Source organism: Phoca vitulina, unplaced genomic scaffold (assembly GCF_004348235.1).
Source record: "Phoca vitulina isolate PV1807 unplaced genomic scaffold, GSC_HSeal_1.0 scaffold29, whole genome shotgun sequence".
Taxonomy (NCBI): Eukaryota; Metazoa; Chordata; class Mammalia; order Carnivora; family Phocidae; genus Phoca; species Phoca vitulina.
Genome location: NW_022589732.1, coordinates 15,673,145 through 15,695,926, shown reverse-complemented (window position 1 = coordinate 15,695,926; position 22,782 = coordinate 15,673,145). Strand labels below are relative to the sequence as shown.

General features: G+C 45.4%; 1 protein-coding gene across 1 annotated transcript in view; it reads right to left on the bottom strand.

Annotated features, from left to right (window-relative positions):
• Positions 1-21,781, bottom strand: part of LRMDA (leucine rich melanocyte differentiation associated) — a 1,041,793-nt gene extending 1,020,012 nt beyond the window's left edge. Inside the window, exons 1-2 of the mRNA XM_032423988.1 lie at positions 21,669-21,781; positions 15,495-15,595 (exon numbers count right to left, since the gene is read on the bottom strand). Of these exons, the coding sequence (XP_032279879.1) occupies positions 15,495-15,595; positions 21,669-21,698 (131 nt within the window). The 5' untranslated portion in view covers positions 21,699-21,781. The remainder of the gene's footprint in view (positions 1-15,494; positions 15,596-21,668) is intronic.
• Positions 21,782-22,782: the final 1,001 nt, after the last annotated feature.

Sequence of the window (22,782 nt, the reverse complement as noted above, 5' to 3'; positions counted from 1 at the left end):
TCAACAGCTTCATCGCTTTTGGTGACTCACTTCAGAAGATATTAAAACACCCCATAACGGCTTTTCTATATAGAATTGTTTGACAAGGATTCTGCCACTAGAAAAATAACGTTGAAAACCACTCGATTAAAGCACCCTACCTCAGAGTTTCCTTCTGACCACGTGTGGTTCTATGAAAGCACAGTGTGGCGTATCATGGGAGGAGTGGAGCATTACGCTAAGTGGGGTCCGGGTGAGTCCCGGCTGTCACATGTACTATGTGACACTGGGCTTGGTACTTCTCAATCTGAGCCTCAGCTTCCTCATGGGTAAAAAGGGTATAAAATCCTCATAGTTGGAGGGGTTCAATGAGATAGCAGGGTAGCTGCAGAGCCATTCATGTTACATCATTACCACTATTTGGTCTATGTAGGAGGAGGGGATGGAGAACAGTGGGCAACTCAGCCTGGCACCAAAAGTTCACAGAGCAACAGATGAAAGTGCTTTCATATAGTCCATAATAGAAATTTCTTCAGTAATAAAATCCAGAGCGGGCTCGCTCTAGATGACCTAGCCCATGATTATTTCTTTACCTTCTCTATCATCTGACTTTATACTCCGCAAGTACATTTTTCCTTTAGTAGTAAATCAATTTCAGATCTCCACATTCTACCTCCCTGCACACTGCTTAAATGTGATTTTTATAATTATCTTCTGGGAAGAGGCTGTAACAAGCCCTTTTTTAAAAAAGCTAACACAGAACCTGTTAGTTACAACAGAACCGTTCAATTCAGTGTAGATCAGAAATTACATAAAAGGCAACTTGTGGTAAAGGCAAGAAAATTAGACGGAAGAAACTTATAGTTTTAGAATACAGTCACATGCTCCTTGCAAGGAAACACACTGTAGGACTATGATTTCCCTTTTGATTTGGACACAAGTCACAAGCAACGAATGCCACATGACCTCAAGCTAAATAATCCTAAAGCTAATTCTACTCAAAAACAAACCAAAGAATCTAAAATGAAGTCAACTGTTTCTGGAATAGCTGCTCTTTTGGTACATCACCTACAGGAACAAAATTCTTTTACATTTAGTATTTCCTTTGATGTCTATCACCCCGATAGAGGAGTCCACTATCCCCAGTTGGAAATTAACACAGATTAAATGATTTGTTCAATATCTCAGAGATAATTTATGATGGATTGAAGACTAACAGTCATATATCCTGTGTCATGAGCTCATTGCTTGTCCACCAGATCACACATCTGCCAGAACTCCTCTGGCTTGTTGGTCTCCAACAGTGACTGAGCTTCAAATTAACACAAGTTCGATTGCTCATTTAAAAGACAAAAAAAAAAAAAAAATATATATATATATATATAATGATAACGCATTTTATGATGCTAACTAAACCTATAGGGATAATCATTTTGTAATCTACACATATATCAAGTTATGTTGTACTCCTTGGACTAGTGTTCTGTCAATTACATCTCAATAAAACTGGGAAAAATAATTATAGTTAGGTGGTGCCTAGCAATTGACAAAGCATGTGCATTCAAATAACCTACCTCCTGTGCAACCCAGAGACAGCCTCAAAAGTGGACAATATTCTTTGCCTGTAACTGATGGGAAAAAAAAGACTCGTGCCTCCTAAAGGACTGTCCAGATACACAACAGCAGCAAGGGGACTCACACACACCTGAGGTGGATCCAAAAACTGAAGTGGAGGCCCCACCCCACCCAAGAGACCTCTTATTGGGGTGAGAGGGAGTTTCTGGTATTTTTGTTGCTCATCTTCTTAAAGGAACAGGAAAATAAAAATTAATTTGACCTAATTTTCTACAGACTTCCAGAACACTAATTTTTGAGGTCAAGACTCCACTGGCTATGGTGTTTATCTCCCCTGAAAAATGATGAGGGCAAGTTTAAGTTTGGGAAGAAAGCAAAACATCACCAGACTTGTGGGGAGAGGGGGGGTGGTGATTATTCTCTTTCCATGGGCCTGAAAGGGAATTTCCTCTTCTCTACTGTTTAGTTATCAACCTACACTAGTTTACCAGCTAAAGAGGACAACAATGAATTAGGATTGGGGGAAACGCAATGGAATTCAGTAAGGTGCACGAGCTAAGCATGTAGGTTTTGAGGTTGGAGTCCTGGCTCCAAACTGAGCAGCTAGCTGCGAGCCCTTGGCAAAGTCCCTTCCCCCACACACACTTTCATTTCTGTCTTCAAACCATGAACACCTACCTTGCCGTAAGGACTTAAGATCATCAGGGGAAGCCGACAGATGAACTGTCATTACCGTTACTGCTCATTTAAAGTAACATCATCATGTTTTTAAACATCCATTTTAGCAAGTGAGAAATTCCCAAATTAGATCGCATTTTCCAATAGAGGGGCACCTATGACATGTGTACGTCTGCCCTGGGCTCTCCTGAAAGCAGCTGTTCATCCCATCCTGGAAAAGCTCACATTCCAATGGGAGGCAGAGCTACTGCCAAGGCCCCCAAGGCATTCACAGAACCAATAATGTGCAAGTTGGGGAGGGGATGCACCCTTAAGTGGCAGCCTTGCACAAACACTGTGGCATGGAACAACAATATCAAGTGCAATTTCTCAAAGATGAGATTTCAAGTTTTGGTTCCTCCCTTCTGAATGAGCCTGGGGCCGCCGATAGGGCCGTGCTGGGTGCTAAGTGGCACAGCATGCTTATAGCAGGAGTCATGGAAGAACTGCATTAACTGTGACCCCTCAAACAGCATAATTGCCACGTATGTGTGTCAGGCCGACACTCAGGCCCTGCCTAGCCTGGGAACTGGCTGCCCTCCACCAGCTGGAGCTGGCTTGTCTTCGCCACATGCCTGTCACTCCAGGGTGAAGGTTTGAGGGGGAGAACACATACCTTCCCCCACCCAAATCTGTCCTTGATTGGCCTCCACCATAGACTCTGGCCTGGCTCCTTTCCCTCCCCCATTGAGCTTCCATGTTGCATAACTGCCCCCGTTCTGCACAGCACAGGAGATTAGTGTCTGCATGTATGGGAGGGAGCTTGCCATCCTCTCCAATTTCTCTCCTCTCGGACTCCCACAAACTCCTGAGGGCCCAGACACCAGGGTCTCACCGTCTGCACTCAGGACAAGCCCGGTTCCAAAGCGCTGGCGTTGTGCGAGCTATTTACCCTGCCCAGAAATCAACCCAGCATGGCAAACTCTGCTCTCTTCAAGGTGTGGCCCAAGTCCTAATCTTTTCCTCAGATTTCCTTTGACCAAGTCCTCCCTCCTGAAACCTTCTTGAGCATGAGAATCACTAGTATATCCCTGGCATCACATTGTAGTGTGCTGTCCTGTGGCTATCTAGGGAGACCCTTCTGGGAGCCACCCCAGGACTCACTGGGCCAAGTTACTGTTTCACCCTTCCTCTCTATATGTGGCTTCCCATAGCTGCTCACTAACGCAAAGAGAGCAAGCTTCCCAGACAGTAAACAGTAGGAGAGAACTAGTAAGTTCTCAAAGTCTTCTGGTTAGATTTGACAGTGGCCGGAATAGCTCTAATAATTTAACCTGGATTCACTTTATCTTCACTTTGAGCATTCGAGCTTCTGAGGGGAAGCATCACATCTCTAAGTTCCAGGTGGTGGGCAACTCAGCCGGCACAGAGTATTTACATATCTATAGCAAACATAAGGGACCTACAAAGAACAATGATCCAAGGTCTCTAGCCCTTAAGGACAACTCCAGACAGCCTTGGGGGAACCATGCTATTCTGAGCACTTTCCACCTCCACTTAGCTGAATGGTCATCTATGGTCATGGCTGATGAGCCATTAAAAGACCATGAAGACTACTTGACAGAGTGGTGCATCCCTGGAGGGACCCAGTTATACATGGCAGCTAGAAAGAGAAAGACCACTATAACCCTGCTGGCATCCTCTAAGACTTAGGTCACCCCAGGCCTGCCTTTCACTCACTAGCTAAAAAGGAGGAAGAGAAGAAAACCCTTCAACTCTATGGTTAAATTTATCCCCTGCAGTCATTCTTCCAGGGCTTCACGTCACGGTCTGGAACAAATGCAGTACTCCTCAGAGGCAGGACACTTGACAAAAGGACCTTTGGGAGTCATGGCCAGGCTCCATCTTTCTATACCACAGGTCAGGCTGAGTTTTCTTACCAGAGCCCAGCCTCTAAGAACAGAATTCAAGATACTGGTTTGTTCTATCTAATTACAACTGGAAAGATGATTAGCTTTCTGAGAGGTTAGTCTGGCTCAGGTATCTGGGAAGAATTCACAAGAGCCCACCAAGACAGACCCACAATTCAACTGTCAGCACAAGTGAAGACATTCCACCCTTCTAGGGCCATCCTCAGGGTCCTCCTCACCCACTGTTCTTAGGAGGTGTAAATCCTGACCAATCGGGCTACCACCCTGATACACTCAGAGGGGACAGGAAATACATTCTGAAAAATAAGTCCCTGAAACAAACACCCCACCAGGCAATTCCAAGGCACCCCCTCATAAACAGACCTGCAAGTGAGTGAATGCCCACTCATCCGGCTTCTCGGAAAGTGGACAGCAAAAGCTCTTAACTAACTCCACCCCCTCTGACTTTCTGTTCCAGCCCACAGTGCATTTTCATAGGTTCCATCAACAGGGCTGCTGCCAAACAGGTTTCAGAAAAAGAAACATCACTAGAATTTCTAAGAAATAAAGCACCTCAAAACGTACATATTTAATTATCTAGATGGGTGTAGGTCTCCGTGAAACAGAAAAGCATCTCGGGGAAATGGTGCCTCTGCAAACAGCATTTTATTTGAACAGAATACATCTAAATAATCCCCCGTCCTGTTATTTCTTTAGCAGTACGGAAACAAAATGAAACTAGCTCTGATGGGGGCAACTTTAGTTTTACAGTATTAAAAATGAAAAGAGGCTTCCTTTGCCATCATCCTAGGTTCTTCCCCACTCACATCTGCTCCACATCTGAGCGCCATTCAGGAGAATAAACAGCATAAAAACCAGCAGCACAGTGGAGTCTACAGGGACAAAACTACTACGAATGTCACATTCTGACATTGGTCAACAGCACAACCCTAACCCTTTCTCCACACGTCGTCTTGTCTCTCCCCTCTCACTGCCTCTCCAGGGAGCTCACAGCAGAGTGCTCTCACCAGAGGTAGACAATATAGAGAATGCACCTTTTCTCTGCTAAACAAAGCTATACCCAGGAATCATCCCATTTCTCGTTGACCCATATCCAACCCAGGCCAGAGATCCAGAGACCATCTTGCCCCCACCAACGATCAGTCTTTTCCCCTCAAATCCATATATTTTTACTACGATAATTTCAGACTTCATCAGAAAGGCCATTATGCCTGCAAACTTTAAATAATTTAAGTGATTCCTTGTATATAAATATTTCATATCAGAAATTGATTTCCAAATGAAGTACACATGAAGAATGACCACACTAAGCAGTGTCCAAGTACATCCTATTGTTCCAAGATACGGGCAGCATTTTAATGCCTCCGAAAAACTGAATTCCACAGGAGGCCCTGCAGGATTCTATGCACCATCTATGTACAAGTAAAACGGCTGCCTCTAACTCTCCCTTCACGTTATACTAGAAATGGAGCCAGTGGAGTCTTCAGGAAGAAGGGCTAAATAAAAGTCTTTGAAACAAATTTTTGTTTGCTAAACTGCTTAGTTTTCAGGGGAATAACTGGGGAAGATTGAGAAGTTTGAGACACAATGCCGGATACTTGAATGGTCATGTCTAGAAAGCACTGAATTTTCACCTTGGGTAATACCGGGGTAAGATTTTAAGCACTCCAACCCTGAAAGAGCTCTAGTCACTTGGCCCCTCCTGTGTCAGGAGGCAAAGAAAAAAACTTTCTGAAATTTGTGAGAAAACACAGGCTGTGATGCAACCACAAGCCGCCGGACACGCACACATTCTCCCCAAGTGGCGTGAACAGTGGTCACGTTGAAAGGGGTGAACAAAGAACAGGGGCACACCATAAACACCATTAACCAGGGCTCCAGGCAGCACCGAATAAACCAAGTCAAACCCAATAGGCACGGAGGCCCCAACAAAAACTTTCCAGGCAGCCTCAGGAGTGTGACAGCCCAGGACCCTAGGGAATGCTGCAGTGTGGCCAAGAAGGCAAAGTGCGCAGGGGGTCCTCCCTGAAGCCCCTTCCCTGCCCTCTCCAACACTGGCCACTCCTTTCCACCAGCTCTTCCTTGGGTACCAAGTGGTGGCTGAACCATGTAAAAAATGCCCAATTCTTGTGCCAAGCCAGCAGCACAAAATTGAGCAAATTAGCATGCATATATAACCCCCCTATGTACAATTCGGCAAAGCACCTCCTCACTGACGGAGACTTAGAACACACACACGTGTACACACACACACACACACACACACACACAGGAACTTTTTACCAGAGCGATAGCTGGGAAGAAAAAATTCTAACTCCTCAAGCCTTAGTGGAACTACATCCTGTCTCGCTTTAGCTACTGCATTTGGTTTGATGTAGCTAAATTAACAAAAATGTTCCCTTGGCATTTAAATTCTCTTTTTCTCTCCCTTTTCCTCCTCGTAAGCAGAGTAGGGGGGGGGGGTGACGCATAATAAGTCAAAAGACAAAGCAACTTCAAAACAAAGTCAGTTACTTGTAAACAATCCTTGTGGGCACTTTTTCCTCTGCTCTCGCCCCCCCACCCCAAGAAAAACAGCCCTGCCAGTTGTAATAGAAAGCCAAGTAAAGATAAATCAATTAGCTTGCTAATTTCTCCCCTCTCATTTATTTAGCTCTGCACTGTATTTGCCGTAATTGACTACAATTATGTTAATTACTAACTCCAGTATAATTACTATATTTATTGTCATTGAGCATGCGATGTACCCACAGCAAAGCTGGTATTTGTCGGGCATCAAGAAAGCAAACTGTCGAGAGGTGATTCTCTGCAAACTGGCGGATGTGGCTTCAGCAAATCAAAGGGCAAAAGAGATTTCATGCAATGTTCGTTTGAAAGCACCGGTTCATTAAGGATATTAATTTTCTGATAACTACACATTTAAGCATGACACACACCAGAGCAGCGTCTACAGGATTTCGCAATTATTAATGCGTGACAGTTTCAAATGCTAAGTGAATCAATTAAACAGCAGCATTCACAATTTGAGAAGAGATAACTGCTTCATAACTACCTAAGACTACAATTTTCACATGACAAAAAAGAGCCATTGAGGCGCCTTCAAAACCTGACAGGTCAAGAAAGAAGTTTGAAACAAAAGCACCTTACAACCATCATCTCTCCTCTTTACTTGTCAGATCAACTTTGCTAGTGTCTCCCCAGAAACGGCATCACATACCAGCTGCCACAAGGTGATTTTTCATGTCTTGTCAAAGAAATCTTTTATTCTATTTGCTCTGCATTAACATGTTACATTTATTGATCAAGGGCCTGTTCGGCAGCCACAGCAGGGCACTGAGCTCTCCATGCCTACGGGGCTTTGATGTCCCGGTGACATTCGAGCCCGAATAATGCACATACTAAATGGATTTAATGCAGAAATGTGTTTGGGCCTGACAGTTACATTAATAACAGCCCCTCACACTGATAAATATGCAATTGCTACTATTAAGAGTTACCCAATTATGGGGAAAATATTTCTCTACCTTATAAATAAATCCATCAAGGAAAAAAAAAAGTTTTTAACAATGGTGCATTTTCTTAAAACACTTCTCCAGCTGCAGAGAATGGGGCATGTGGGGGTTAACACCCCCTCTCCGGCTTTCCCCTCCAATTGTTTTTAATAAGTCTTGCTTTATCTCAAGAATGGTTTGGGTTTTTTTTTTTTTTTTAACCTCTTTTGTTGGTCTTCCCTTTTCTACCCGTCTCTTATTTCTTCAGAACAGAGAAAAAGCAGACACCCACGAGACTGAAAATCGGGTTCTGTATAAACTCAGAGAGGAGCTTAGGGGAGGTGGAGCAAAGGTGGGGGGCACATAGCTGATCCCTGTAATGATGGGTCTGGAGGAGGAGGGGTCTTTAGAGAGAGAGAGAGAGAGAGATAGACTCTAGAAACCTGAACATATGGGTCTCTCTCCCTCATTTAAAACCCTAAGTGACCTTGTGCCGTGGCAGTGATGGGGTGGGGGTATGAAGGGGAAGGGAAAGCAGCTGGGAGAGAAGAGACCTTTTATTAGAAAAGTCTTGGCCAGGGAGAATTTGTAGTTATTATATCCCTGCAATTAAACACAGACACCCAGCAAAAAGCATAATCGTTCCCCTTTCATCATAAAGGAGCAGGGACAGCTGAAATCACCAATACTGCAGTCCCTGAGGAGACAAGAGGTTTTTCAGATGGTGGGTGTGTGCATGCAAGTGAATACATGTGCAAATACGGACACACACACACACACACACACACACCCTCTTCTTTTCTCTCCAGACTCAAAATTCATGCATGCAGTAATGGGTCTCAGGGTCCCCATCTCAAGGCTGGGACAGAGAACAGTCTGAACCACAGCAATTACTAAGCCACTTCCCATGACAGTGGCCTTCATCTGAGCCATACCTCACAGCCCAGGGGGCAAGAAAAGGGAGTGAGGGGTGCCTGGGTGGCTCAGATGGTTAAGCGTCTGCCTTCGGCTCAGGTCATGATCCCGGGGTCCTGGGATCGAGTCCCGCATCGGGCTCCCTGCTAGGCGGGGAGCCTGCTTCTCCCTCTGCCTCTGCCTCTCTCTCTCTCTCTGACTCTCATGAATAAATAAAACATTTAAAAAAAAAAAAAAAAAGAAAAGGGAGTGAGTTCCCTGGGAACCTCCCACCTCCAAGCCAGACCAGGTCTCACCATGAGGTCCTGTGAACCCAAAGTTTCCAGATAGGGGTTTTGGAGAAACAGAAGAGAAAATGCAACAGATAGAACACTGAAGCCAACAGGGTCTCCAATTTGGAGCTGCAAAAACCACTGTGACTCCACAATGGTGGCTTCCACAGGCTGCTCAGGATTTTTAAAGAAAAAAAGAAACCTTTTCCCTGCACAAGGAAATGTAGGCTTGGAAACAGCTGCCCATCTTCTCTCACAAAAAAGCAACAAGTTGTATCTTAAGAAGCAGTGTGGAGTAACGTTGAGATGAAGTCAAATCCCCAGGGCCACTTAATCCCCCCTCTCCCATTTAACTATCAGAGTAGTCTGGGGCAAACTTCTTCCCCCATCTGGGGATCAGTTGCTTCACCTGTAAACTGTGGGCAGTAACGGTCACATTGTAAAATGCTACTGGGAAGACTGAATAACGCTTGAAGTGTTCTGCTCAGCTCTGGCATGTAGTAAGAGCTCCATAATATTGATGAAGACAATAAACATGACTGATGTCACTCGTTTGATACCTTGTCCCTGGACTCCTTTGGAGAGAGAAGCCAGTCACCTCTCAGGGCTTATTTGCAAGGCTGCTTTATTGTGAAACTCAGGAGAGTCACTCTACAACCTATCTGGGACAGGATTCAGAGGTCTTCCTCAACAAACTGCAGTTGGCATGGGGAAGGGTTCTTTTTGTCCAAAGCCGTCCCATGCTCTACAAAGCATCTCTGGCCTCACCCACTAAATGTTAGTAGAGCCCCCTACCGCCATCATTGTGACAGAACTTCGTGGGTGAAAACGTGAAGAGCCAGGGAGTAGCAAGTCTGAAAGGGTTAAGCTTGCCAAATCTCTACCCCTCCCCCAAAACACCACTGCTTCCAACTGCTGCCCTGACTAGACGGAGGGCAGCTTTGTCCACAGGCACAGTGAGGTCCTCAGAATAGACAGCAGGGCAGAGGGAGAGGGCAGAGCAGTGAGGCCCGAGTTCAAAAAGCTCAGGGAGACAAACTTTATAAAGAAAGGGAAATTAAACCCAAGATCCTGAGGCAGTAAAATGGATGAGAAGAGAAATAAAAGGCATTATGAGAAAGTCTAGGAATTTCTTATCCTAGAGACAAACACAGTAGAAAATCTGGAGACAATGTTTATCAAAGTACTTTCTAAATCACATTGCAAGTTACAGGGTTCATCATCATCTATGAGAAAGCTGAACCTCATGATGGCCCCTTAGACAACTCTCTCCAATCTCCCACCACTTCCCCAGCCCAGTCTTACCCACAGTGGCTCAAAACCCATTTTCCCTGACCAGAGGGTTATAAATCCAGGAAGTCAAGACATTCTTGGAGGAGGAAGAGGGTGGTGCCATTTAAACCCTGATACCTGTACCCTTAGTGATCTTCCCTCCCTCTCTTCCATTCAAGCTGTTTTTGATGGTGCTACAGTCATGGAGGTTACTTGAGAAAATCTGAGTAAAGGAAATCAAAGTCTTGCCCCTGAGACATTAAAGAGTACTTGTCAAGTCATGTTTCCACTTCACCTTTTGGTTGTATGTTCTGTTGGGAGCTGGAGACATGAGAATGGCCAGTGATACGCTTGGCACAAAAAAGATGCTTCTCACAACATTGCCCAGCTTAGAACACTTGTTCCAGCATACAAAGACCCTTGCCTCCTTGGAATTTATCAATGCCCTAGAGCTATTCTGAAAATTCACTAACAGTTTATCTTTCTAAAGTCTATCTTTTCTACCATCATCTCTACCATCATCTCTTTTGCCACCCCCACTCCACTATCAACATGCTCTCCAAGACAGCCCACTACATTTGGGTTTTAAAAATATGTATGAACAAACTGCCTGACTCCAAATAATGGATTTGATGAAGACCCATGTCAACAGAACATGCCCTTTCAACTGTTCTCCTGCGAGTCTGGGTGGGGAATTTTTTCTTACCGATTCCCACTGTACTATCAACAAAGGTATGATCCTAACTGACAAAAATGAAAAACATGTAGATGACAACTGGGTTGAGCCTATGGAATGTCAAAGACAGTTGGAGAACTGAAGTACATTGGTTAGCATCGGCTAGGTTATGCTGCATTAACAAATACCCTAAACTCTTATAAACAGATTTAGCTCTCATTTAAAACTGATGTCCAACATGGATCAGCAAAGGGTTTTGCTCATTTATAGTCAGAACCCAATGATTACAGCAGGTAGAAGAGTAAATGGCAAACTGTGCACTAGCTTTTCAAGTTTCTGCCAATTGGTCACACCAAAGGATGCAGCAATATACAAACATACCATGCACAGGACAGAAAATCCCGAATGTCCATAAGGAACCCCAATGACTACAATAGATTGAAATGGCCCCTGTGGAGGGTTAAGCATGGGCTTTCAGCCTCCCCAGCAACACGTTTTAGCTCTAACTATAGCTATGCTTATGGAAGACCTATTACATGCCAGGTCATTTGTGAGGCACTTTACACAGTCACACACTCAGAATTCCTGCAATCAGGTTAAGGCCAGTTGAACAACTGGTGAGTGACAGAAGGATTTCAAGCTGGGGGTCTAACCACAAAGCCTTGATTCCTTTTCATTCCCTGCCCATTTTCCCAATTTTGCAGCAAGTTACCAGGCCCAGTTTCATCTAGCAGTTCATAACAGACACAAATGGTGGTGTGCCTGTCCTCGAAGCCTTACAGTGCACCCCCGAGTGTCCACTTCACTGCCTTTGTGGGGGTGGGGGGCACAGACCCACCATTTCTTTACTGGAGCTTCCCAAACTCTCCAGTCTTTCACTTTCTTTATCCTGGCCAAAGCCAAGGAAGCAACAAGCAAGCTCCCACCTAAGAAATTTTCTCCTAAGCAATTCCCCAATCGAGTACATTTATCAGTGATGCTAAATAAGATGCAAGTGCAAATAATTTAATTTTTTAAAATGTAAGCTTCCTGTTGCCATAGATCAATTAAACCCTCTTGATTTTATTGCCAGATTGACACAGGCGTATTTATCACTGTTTGCCACGGGAGCCCCGCTCTGCCTGCTGTGTTCAACAAGCTCAGCAAGCAACCCACTCAAACCACTCAGGACTCAGGGCCCTTGGGGGCATGGGATGGGCACCACAGAGAACTCTGTCCTTTCCCAATCCTGGGAACAAGGAAAACTGAAGCTGGAATAGCTCATTCACAAGCTCTTTTTGCCTTGAGCAGATCAAGGAACCAGCACTGGCTAAAGCATAGGATCTCTTCATTGATCACAGTAAAAATAAAATATGAAAACCTCAAAAACAAGTTCAAGGAAGAGTTTGGGACAATGGTACTCAAATATTCTTAGTAGCAGAATTGGTAGAACCTCTCTTGAGGGCAGTCTGACATCTTTATCAGAGCCCTCTGACAATTCGGGTCTCTAGGAATTTATCCCAAGAAACTAATCAGAGACCTATTCATGAGTATTACAAGAATACTTATAACAGATATTTTTTTTTTTTTTAAAGATTTTATTTATTTATTTGACAGAGAGAGACATAGCGAGAGAGGGAACACAAGCAGGGGGAGTAGGAGAGGGAGAAGCAGGCTTCCCCGCGGTGCAGGGAGCCCGATGTGGGGCTCGATCCCAGGGCCCTGGGATCACGACCTGAGCCGAAGGCAGACGCTTAACGACTGAGCCACCCAGGCGCCCCTGTAACAGATATTTTTAACAGTAAAAATCTGGAAACAATCTAAATGTCCAACACTAAGAAATAAGAAACCATTAAAAACTATAATGCAGTATTTAATGATAGGAAAATGCTTCCAACACAATGTGAGCAACAGCATCATTTTTAAATATTTGGCATTATAAAAGATTGGAAGACAATAAAATGTCAGCAGTGGTGATTTCCAGTGGTTAAGATTATCAGTGATTTGAAAGAAAGAGCATTTCCTTATGCCTTTGAGTTTAACATTTCTATATTGATCATGTTTCTATTTAAAAAAAACAATCTTCAAAAAACAAAATCTAAAGTACGATTTCATGCAGATGCAGACATTGGACTCGTGATCATTAATGCATTCAAATTCAAGAAACAACACTCCTCCTCTCAAGCATTACCTGATGAGCTCTCTAAACCCTCTATCCCCCATTCCAGGGTGGATGGCAATCACCTGTCCCTGGGAATCATGTCTAGGAAGAGTCCAATGTCTTTCGTTCCCCCAGAACAGAGTCATAGAAACAGTATAGCCTGAATTTCCACAACCTTCTGCATGGACAGGTAACCAGTTTACTATTGGCGGATCCAAAAGCAGCAGAGGATTCACGATAGTTAATGCAGGAGAGAAGGCAGAGGTATAACAGGATAAAAGTTTATATGTATAGTGACTTAAAACCAAAGTTTAGAGCTTATAAATCCATAAGCATCCTTCCCTCCAGCATGAACAGGTGGCCATAGGAAGAATCAGCAGAACCATCACTTTTATGAATGAGATTAACAATGTTGATGGTGTATGGTTATAAATTAGTGGTAAGACAACAGAGAAGGATGTTCCTAATATGAGTGGTTAATTGAAGCCTGGTGCCTCCCTTTTAACTAATATCTTGGTAAGAAGGAATACAATATGGCCACTTAAGACATTCACATTGTAGCATATGCACAAAATAGCTCTGGAGGACTACAAAATGATGAGTGACAGCAGGGCAGAGGAGAACTGGAAGGCTAAAAAAATCTACATGTAAAGAAAAATTTTTTCCTACTTTTTGCATGTTTGTTCCTTCTAAAGCCTATGCCATGTGCACACCCCTCCATTGCTCATCCCTGCCCCAATCCAGCTATAACCCAGTGTGGTGATCACACACCAGAAACAACAGGACCCTGATGAGATGGGATGGCACCTCAAAGTCAACACTACAGAAGTGTTCTACTCTCAACAAAGGGGAATTAAATTCACAACTCCCCTCCCTCCAAATCTGTTTTACTAACCTCCCTCTCACTGAATTGCCCTGCCTCTAGAACCTGTCCTTTCCGATAATAAATCCTTATATATCCAGCCCCTCAGAGCCCACAGCCCCTTCTCACTACTGACTCTGCTCATCTTTCTCTCTCTCTCTCTCTCTGACACACACACACCCCTCTCTCTCAGGGTCCAGCCCATTCTCTGCCAAAGGGAGGCAGGGCCTCTGCATTTGACAAAGACAGCTCTGTTTCCTCAGACCTGACAGCTCAGTCCCATGACCTGTCCCCACTGACACACTCCCTCATGGGGCCCAGCCCCCTCCAACCCACATCCGGGCTCCCACCAGCAAGGCAGCCACAGCCTGAGCCACAATGCCCCAAGCTTCTAGAAGCCAGGCACACAAAAAGAGCTCCTTCCAATGTCCAAGCAAAGAAACCCTTTCCCTGCATCTGCACTGGGGAGCTTTTTAAGGGGCACACACCTCTCAGGCACCATCCAGTCCAGGCTGTGTACTTTTGTCCTGTCCTTGGGTATTAGGACCGAAAATCATCCTTCATTTCTTTAGAGTCAGCATTTCTTTGTTTGGCATCCTCTTATCACTACATATTAGTTTGTGACTTTTCAGTTTCCACATCTCCCCAGAAGCATACAAACCCTTGTATGCACGCACTCAGCACCCACTCTCTTTCTACATAACCCTCTGGACATCTCTTCCCAGAAGACCATGCATCTCAGTAAGGACCAGCCCAAAAAGCTCTGTTGGCTTCAAGTCCCCTCTACCCGCTTGGGCCTTAACACCCTGAGTTTCGTCCATCTTCTCAAATTCTTAATTCCCCAGTGTCCTGACTCAGAGGCTGGGAGAGAAAATACTCCAAGGCGTGGAAACACAAAAACGCCTGAGCCCTGGGGTGGGATTCGAGCTCCTCATCTCTTCTTCCACCCCAAGACAGTTTGTTCCTTTTGGAGGACAGCATAGCTTATTAGGAAAACCACCACCCTGACCCCTGCTCATTTATCCCATTGATATCTGCTTTCCAAGTACCTCCTACTTCCCTCTTCCAAGCCCCCAAACCAGTCACAACTGGTAACCTTCTATGAAGAAATGAAATCACTGTCTGTATTCTCCAATGGAATAATATAGAAGATCACACTTAACTTTTGCCAAGATTGAAACAGTTGTTAGAGTTCCCCTCCCACCTGCCCCATGCCAACAGTGTCTGAATTGCTTTGAAATACCATCTGGGAGAAATCACCGCAAAATATTTAAGGTTCCAATTCATTAAAAAAAAAAATAAAAGAAAGAAAACACACACATATATGCACCTTACCTGTGATTTGGCATATCTTTGGGAGATGGGGTTACCCAGAAAAGCATTCCTAAATGCCACAAAATGCTCTTGTTGGTTCCATCTCATTCCTTCCCCAAGAGTATTCTAACTTTTTGTGCATAGGTATCAGCGAGAAAGGAAAAGAACAAAGTAACATGACAATGGTCCTCTTATAGGATCTTGGGGGAGATGGTCCATGCTCGCAGCTTTTTCACAAAAAGGCTAACCAAAGATTCATCTGAAGCAAAGTCTCAGTTTTGGGGTGTGATTCCACATGTCTCAGAGCCCCACACCCTATGCAGAACTGGATGGTGACTTGCACCTAGAGGCCGTGACCAGGGGCACTGGTTCCTCCCTGGCCTGGTCTGCATCTTGTGAATGGTACATACCTCAGAAGGTTAAAGCTCAGATCGAGTCTCTTTGCGAAATGTCCACAGTCCCTGCCGAGGTGCTCTGGAATTTCTCTGCAGTCCTGGCCTATGTAGGACACCTGGAAATTAAAGGGAACAGAAACAATGTGGCAAACGGAAATCGCCCAGCTGCTCCCAACCCGGAGTCATTGATCTGAAGATTGCTTCCGCAACTTGAAAAGCAGGTGCCCCTCACACACAAAAAAGGCTACATTTGTGACTGTTTTCCTGATCAAATCAGCTTTGGGGGTTTCAAGGACTCTGCCAACAGCTCCCCTTTCCTGGTACACTTAGCATGATGGAGACTAATCCCAGCACGATGGAAATTGGACTAAAATTGGCCAGATTCAGGTGTCCAGAAAAGCCCCCATGTCAGAGCACGCTGATATAATCACAGCAATCAGCCTCTCGCTCAGGGGCCTTCCCAACAGCTGCCCTTCTGGCTCTCCTCCTCCCTGTCCTCCCCTGCCCCCCCCCAAATACCCTGTTATGCACATTACCTCATAAAAGACACAGCAGATGCACTTACCAGCATTCAACCTGCAGGGTGCTGGAACAAATAGGGTTGGACAAGAAAACCTCCCCAGACCGCCAATCCCATCCTATTACCACTTCGTATAAAATGTCCCCCACTCTGTACAAAGCTGATTTGAAGGCGACAGGGAAACGAAAGGTGGCCACAGCTTCCCAGTCTCTCTTCTCCAGGGAGCCTTTTGCAACCAACCCTACTCGGGTTGCAGAGCTCTTCCCTTAGGCCTTCTTTTACTTATTTTATCATCATTATTAACAACCTAGTGTGTGTCCAAATATTAAGAAACTGAATTGAAATTTGATGCCAGAATTTCTGACTGTAGGAAGGTCAGAGGGCTTTCTCACAGCTCCAACCACTCAATCTTTGAAAACCATTTTTTACAGATAGTTGCCAATTCAACCACAGGGCACAAATTCCAAAATTCATAAAACAAACCCATGGGTGAGAGTTGGCCAGTGGATCAAAACAGGATACTTCCGTAAAGGACTCCCTACCCCCGACCGCCAGGTAGAAATTCAGGCCTATTACATGCCTACAGTCTTGATCCTTTCTCCCCACAAAATGCATATCCTCCTACACGTCAGGTAAGAATGTCTTGGAATAAGTAAGAGATTCCCCAGGGGGTTATGCTTCCTAATGGGGAACAAGAATATGGTGGCCATATAGAACTCTAGATATTAGGTTGAACATTATGACTTACTAATATTCAATCCTAGAACTACAGAAATAGTGCCTTCATAGGACTCAGCCTAATAAAAATCACACCTAATATGCTCAATTTTCAAGTCCACTCCCTGTCCTATCCAATGGGGTCAAACTGCTGACAGTTTGACAGGATCCTTACTCACTCCTTTAGTAACTTCATTTCTGGAGGACAGAAAGTGGGAGAGAAAGGACAGAAAAATAGCTGATTCCGATAAGATAATTTGGCCTCAGGAAGACACAGGCTAAAAAATAAAGGTCTCAAAGTTCAATCTAGCAACCTCCCTTTTCTACATGGGACCGGTTGTTCCTCAGAACTCCTTGTGTAATAAACTTCTACTTCCAAGCAGAGATGGAAATCGTACAACGAGAAGAGACTGGGGATATAAGGTCCCAATCAATCTAGGGACTTCAATTTCCCTCAGGATGCCCACTTGATCAGCAGCAGTTTCTGTATTAGAATATCCCATTGACCCTGCAGGCCCACGGAAATCACCAGAAAACCCATCCCTTTTACCCCATCATGCACCCCCATCTTATAGGTATCATTATTCAAGATCTCCGTGGTATATACAGCATAGAGGCTGAGGTTTAGATGTGGAAACTGAGCTCTGTCCTTATAGACTCACCAAGGACTCAGACCTGTAGGGACCCCGTTTCTCAAAACCCCTCATGTTTTTACAAAGAAACTAAGACTTCAGCAGCATGCCCAGGGTAATACAGCTTCTTAATGATAAAGCCCTGTACCAGGAATAGGAACTTCCAACTTGGGAGCCATGGAGTTCTTACAAATCCACACATGGATGTAGATTTTCTGGATCAATAAACACCAGTGGTACATCTATCATCGTGTTTTGGCTTCAAAAATGCGTCTTCCTAGCTGAAAGGTCATGAACTACCTCACGATAGGATGTTGAGAGCCCCAGAACCTGGGGAAAGAGAGGGAGATTTGCTCCCCTCCTTCTTCTGTAGGATCCCCTTTCAAGAGGCAAAAGGAGCACCAAGAAAGCTATCACCATGAAGCATGCAGACCATTTACATGCCTAACAAGACTTCTATCAGCTTGTTTTATTACAACAGCTTACCCCAACATCCCAGGAAAACTAAAGCACAACTTGTTCCGCAGTGAAGACCAAGTCTCAAAAATTTAGTATGAAAACCAACTTGACAAGCCATCTGCATGCTTGGACACCTCACCCCCACCAACTCCCAGGCTAAACTGGGAGCATTTAGAGATGTGAGTTAAGCGGACCATATTTAAGGGTCCAAATCCGAGGGACAAGGCTTAAAAGCAGCAGGCAGCCACCGCTAGGAACTGCAACCAACACTCATGAGAAGAAAGTCATGTTTAGGAAGTGCTCCTGAGTGGAAGACATTACCTCTCAGATGTCAGGAAGCTTCTTGGAGCATAGGCCCAACCTCATGTAACAAGCCAGACCAAAAACAGTTTGCTACATGAGCAAATAAGGGGAATGGAGATGAACAGATCCTAAATGCCACAGAAGCAAAAGCACATCCAGAACAAGAGTCATTGCGTTTAGTCAATTACTTTTAGACTGAAGAGCCAAGTTTTGTGCTTTTCATTTGCCTACCTTATAGCACCAGTATCCCAAGACTTCTACCCTATGTGGAACGGTAACAGAAAGGGACACTATTAGCAGGGAAGTGAAAACATATGAAGATCCTCCCCCACCCCAAAGAGGGATACCAGAGAGGAAAACAAGAAGGTCTGTGCAAAATTCCCACACATACACACACCCAGCCCCTCTGAGCAGAGGCCACTGGGAATTACCAACCTGATCAGAAGACTACAGATTTCTCTTTGCAGTTGGGCCAGTGAGGCCCTCTGGACATTTCTGAGGATAGTAGATTTGTTAGTAGACTGTGTATAGAGACGATTATTTTCTGATGCCTGACCCCAACCAGGGGGGGATGGAAGATCCTTGATTTTAAATTTGCAGTACTGAAAGCTCTGTCAGAATAGAAACAGTCCCTGTGCTGCTACTTACTAGCTGTGTTATCCTGGATGGGTCACAATCTCAGTTTGTCTCCTCTTCTGTAAACTAGTCTAACACTAACCGCATCCAAAAGGTATGACGAATAAGGGAACTAACATTTATTAAAGCCTACCACCTGGCTGTTACCTAGTCAGTCTTCATGAAATAGCCCAGTGAGTCATAGATCCTCAGCTTATAGCAATGAGAAGATAACATATTTAGAGTACACAGCCCTGTCCTCAGCATCTAGGGGCCACTCGGTAAATATTTGAATCAGACCAATATCCCTAAGAAAGGGATTGGTTATTCCCATGTCTCTTGGCACAAGATTTCAGTGCCCGAATTCCAAGTCTGCATTCATATCTACAATTTAATCGATGCCACTACTTGGTCATCAACTAGTGGAAAAAGAAGATTGATGACTTAATGCTGATATAAATGATGCATTCAAGCCAAGAGAAGGCCAAATGAAGTCAGATTCATGTTGAATAAAAAGATTTTACAGAGGAGAGTGGAGGGAGGGCTGATATAGGCCAGTGGAACTCCTAAAACCCAGGGCAATAGCAGTCAGTACAAGGTGGTGTTGAAAGCAGTGACCTAATTTCAACATCATCCATCTCATTCAATTGTTTTAGTGGTGGTATGGTCTTTTGTTTTTTTTGTTGTTGTTGTTGTTTTCTGTGCACTTAAGCCATCTCTTTATTTGGGGGATAGGTCTCCATGAACTTCGAAAAAGTTATATCTGGTTTATGTTTGTACATTTAAGCAACATTGCAATAAAAACAGTATCAATACTATGGGCTCATCGGAAGGCGCTTTTTTTTTCCCTCTTTAAGAAGGCTCTACCAAAATTTGAGAAGTACCATGTGACACACATTCCAAGAACTACTTCTTCTTATGGCTGTCATTAGAAACTAAAAGGGGCAGAATACTTTAAAAAAAAAAAAAAAATACCCTAAACCCCAGGGCTGCCACTCAGATCCACTGGCCTAGGAGGTTCAGGACCTGGGAGACTAACACCCCAGGAGCATTTTCTCAGCCTGTCTTCTCAGCTCCTCCCCCAGCAGTTCCATCTGCTTAAAACAGTCCCCTAATGCTCAAAATGCCTCACCAACAGGTTAATGATTGCCTTTGAGCCCTTTGGAGTAGGCTAAAAGCAGGGGGTGCAGGAAAATAATCAAGTTAGGGAAACAGGGGGAAAGGAGGCACAGGAAAGTTCTTAGCCCTACTGTTAAGTGTTCCATGAAGTTGGAAGAAGCTATACCCAAAGAATGCTGGGTCTGAAATGCAGAGACCTAGGGTCTTGGGGGAAGGGGACATTCTTGGCAGAGGCCCCCTCCTCCACTTCCTCTAGGCAGGCATGTTAACTCCCAAAAGCCCTTTTCCCTGCCGTCTAAATAAGACCCATCATTTTTAACCTTTCCCACAGGCTGGTACCTCCCTGGCCTCACTTCTGAACTCAGAGAAGGTGGAAACATTTGCCCAGAGTAATCTCAAAAATCTAACTGTGCCTGACACTACCTGCCTTAGGCAATCCAAGGGGTGAGCTTCAAAACCTCAGAACTATTTCTCCAGGGCATGCAAGGAAAGGCGGGAGGAGGGCTGGCTTAATTAGAGGTTAAAAAGAGAGACCTGGCTTTTCCAGAAGGTAAAAGGCACCTGGGCCCAGCATCCCTCCAGCAATGACTGAGAACACCTGAGGCTCCACTACAGCGCTGAAAGCAAGTGAGGCTAGGTGTCTGTCACCCAGAGTTGAAACTGGAATGTTGCCATTCCTCAGACACCAGTTTAAGAAGTCATGTGCCGAATGAGCTTTTGCCATTTGCGACAACATGGAGGGACCTAGAGGGTATCATGCTAGGTGTAACAAGTCAGAGAAAGACAAATACCGTACGATTTCACTTACATGTGGAATCTAAAAAATGAACAAAAAACAAAAACAGACTCAAATACAAGAGAACAAACTGGTGGTTGCCACAGGGAAGGAGAGTGGGAGGATAAGCAAAATAGGTGAAGGGGACTAAGAGGTACAAACGGTTATAAAATAAGTCCTAGGGATGAGGAGCACAGCATTGGGAATATGGTCAGTAATATTGTAATAACGTTGTATGGTGACAGATGCTAACTACCCTTGTGGTGAGCCAAGTATAATGTATAGAATTGTCGAATCACTACGTTGTACACCTGAAACTAATATAACATCGCATGTCAACCATATAATAAACTAAAAAGAGAAATCAGATGCCGAAATAAAACTGGGGGGACTTTAGCCTTCTACCTGTCTTGAATAAGGGGCCTAGGTTTAGGTTCCAGAGGCAGTCTGCAGTGTGGCCCCCAAACCTAGAGCCTGCAGGAATGCATTATGATTTTCATGGTCTTTAGTGGGACCTAGGCACTTTTGCCATCCTGGGGTCCTTAAAAAATAAATAAACCACACACACATCCCTAATGTTTATATTTTACAACTTCATCAGTATAAAGACGAATATATTAAAATGTTTTCTTTGACCAAAGTTATTTTTCTTCTGACTATGAAATTACACATTTTATGAGTCCCAAAAAGTACCATCAGCTGTGGACATGGTCCACTCTGCCTGATGGAGAAATTGGCGCTGCTGGCCTTAGCAGTGAGCACTAGGGACAGAGGAGGTGGAGGGGACCTGGTCGACCTAGGGGGCCTTCCCCTCTTCTCCCACAGCCGGCCGGGGGGGGGGGTAGCGGGGCGGTGCCAGGCCCCAAAGGGACCTATCCTCACCAAGCTAGGGCGGGCCTGGACACCTGAAAGTGTCTCCAGCTGGAGACGCAGTCCCCCTGAGGTAGGGCGAGGAGCCCTTTCTAACCTCGGGGTGGCCCCTTGCCCCAGCACTCCCTCCCCACACCGATTGCCCCAAGCGAGGGCGGGGTTCGTCCTGGCGGACTTACTTGAGCTCCACTGACCACGAGCCCAGCCATGACGACTGGGCGGACGCGCGGCGCGGAGCACCGAGTGCAGGCGCGGAGCACCGAGAGCCGAGCACTGAGCGCAGAGCGCGGCGGCTGCGGGCAGCACGGCGGGGCGCGCAGTTCCGCACTTAAGTAGTCAGCTGACCCGGCGGAAGCCAGAGGCGCGGGCCGGGTGCTGGGAGTTGGGCTCAGCTGCGGCCGCCGCTTGCTCTCGGCCGGCCCTCGAGCCGGTGAGCCTAGGCACGCCCCCCGCCACGCGCCGCCACAGGTGGCCCCCAGCGCCCCGGAATGGCCTGACCCCTTGACTTCCGCCATGGCCCCCGGGCGCCCCAGGATCTCATCGCCCCCTGAGGCTCCAGGGGACCAGGAATAGCATCCCCCACAAAACTCCACGCCCAGAACTCTACTGCGTTTGTCGGGGGCGGGCAAGGGGGAGCAGGGCTTCGCATGAGGGGGGCCCCATCTGAGTCGTTATTTAGCGGGGGACATGGAGGGCGGGCCTTTCCTATATTTCACAATCCAGATTTCATAACTGTCCTCAACTGCAGGGAGGAGGGGCCTTGGCCTGAACTCCCCTCCCCAACTTTGAGGGGAAAATGGAGTGGTTGAAAGGATACCTGGTGGGGCGGAGTTTCCATTTGTAGTGGGAGGAAGAGGGAATTGAATTTCCCTATAAATAAAATGCCGGCTCAGCTAAAACACCCCTAGCTGACAGTAATAAACCCTCGAGAAGAAGAATCAGTGATGTCCCCAAATTTCAGGTTTCTCTTATTCTCTCCCTCTTATTTGTGAAGCTCAAAGTCATCCATGCGGTCAAATCCCACCCCCAGTCACCACCCCCCCACACACACACACCCCTTCCCCTCAGCTGGAAGGGAAAGGTGGCCTTTACTGCCTCCTCCATCAGGCCTCCTCCATCTGGCTGGGTGGGCAGCTCATGCCTGTCCTCAACTGAAAGGAACCAAATTTTCTCCCTGTGAATTTTTGCCTTCATGCCTCCATCCCCAGGATGCAGGAAACTATTACCACATACCACTTCATTGTCACATTATCACCAGTCCTCTCTTGCAGCTAAGAGCCAGCCGGGCCTTAA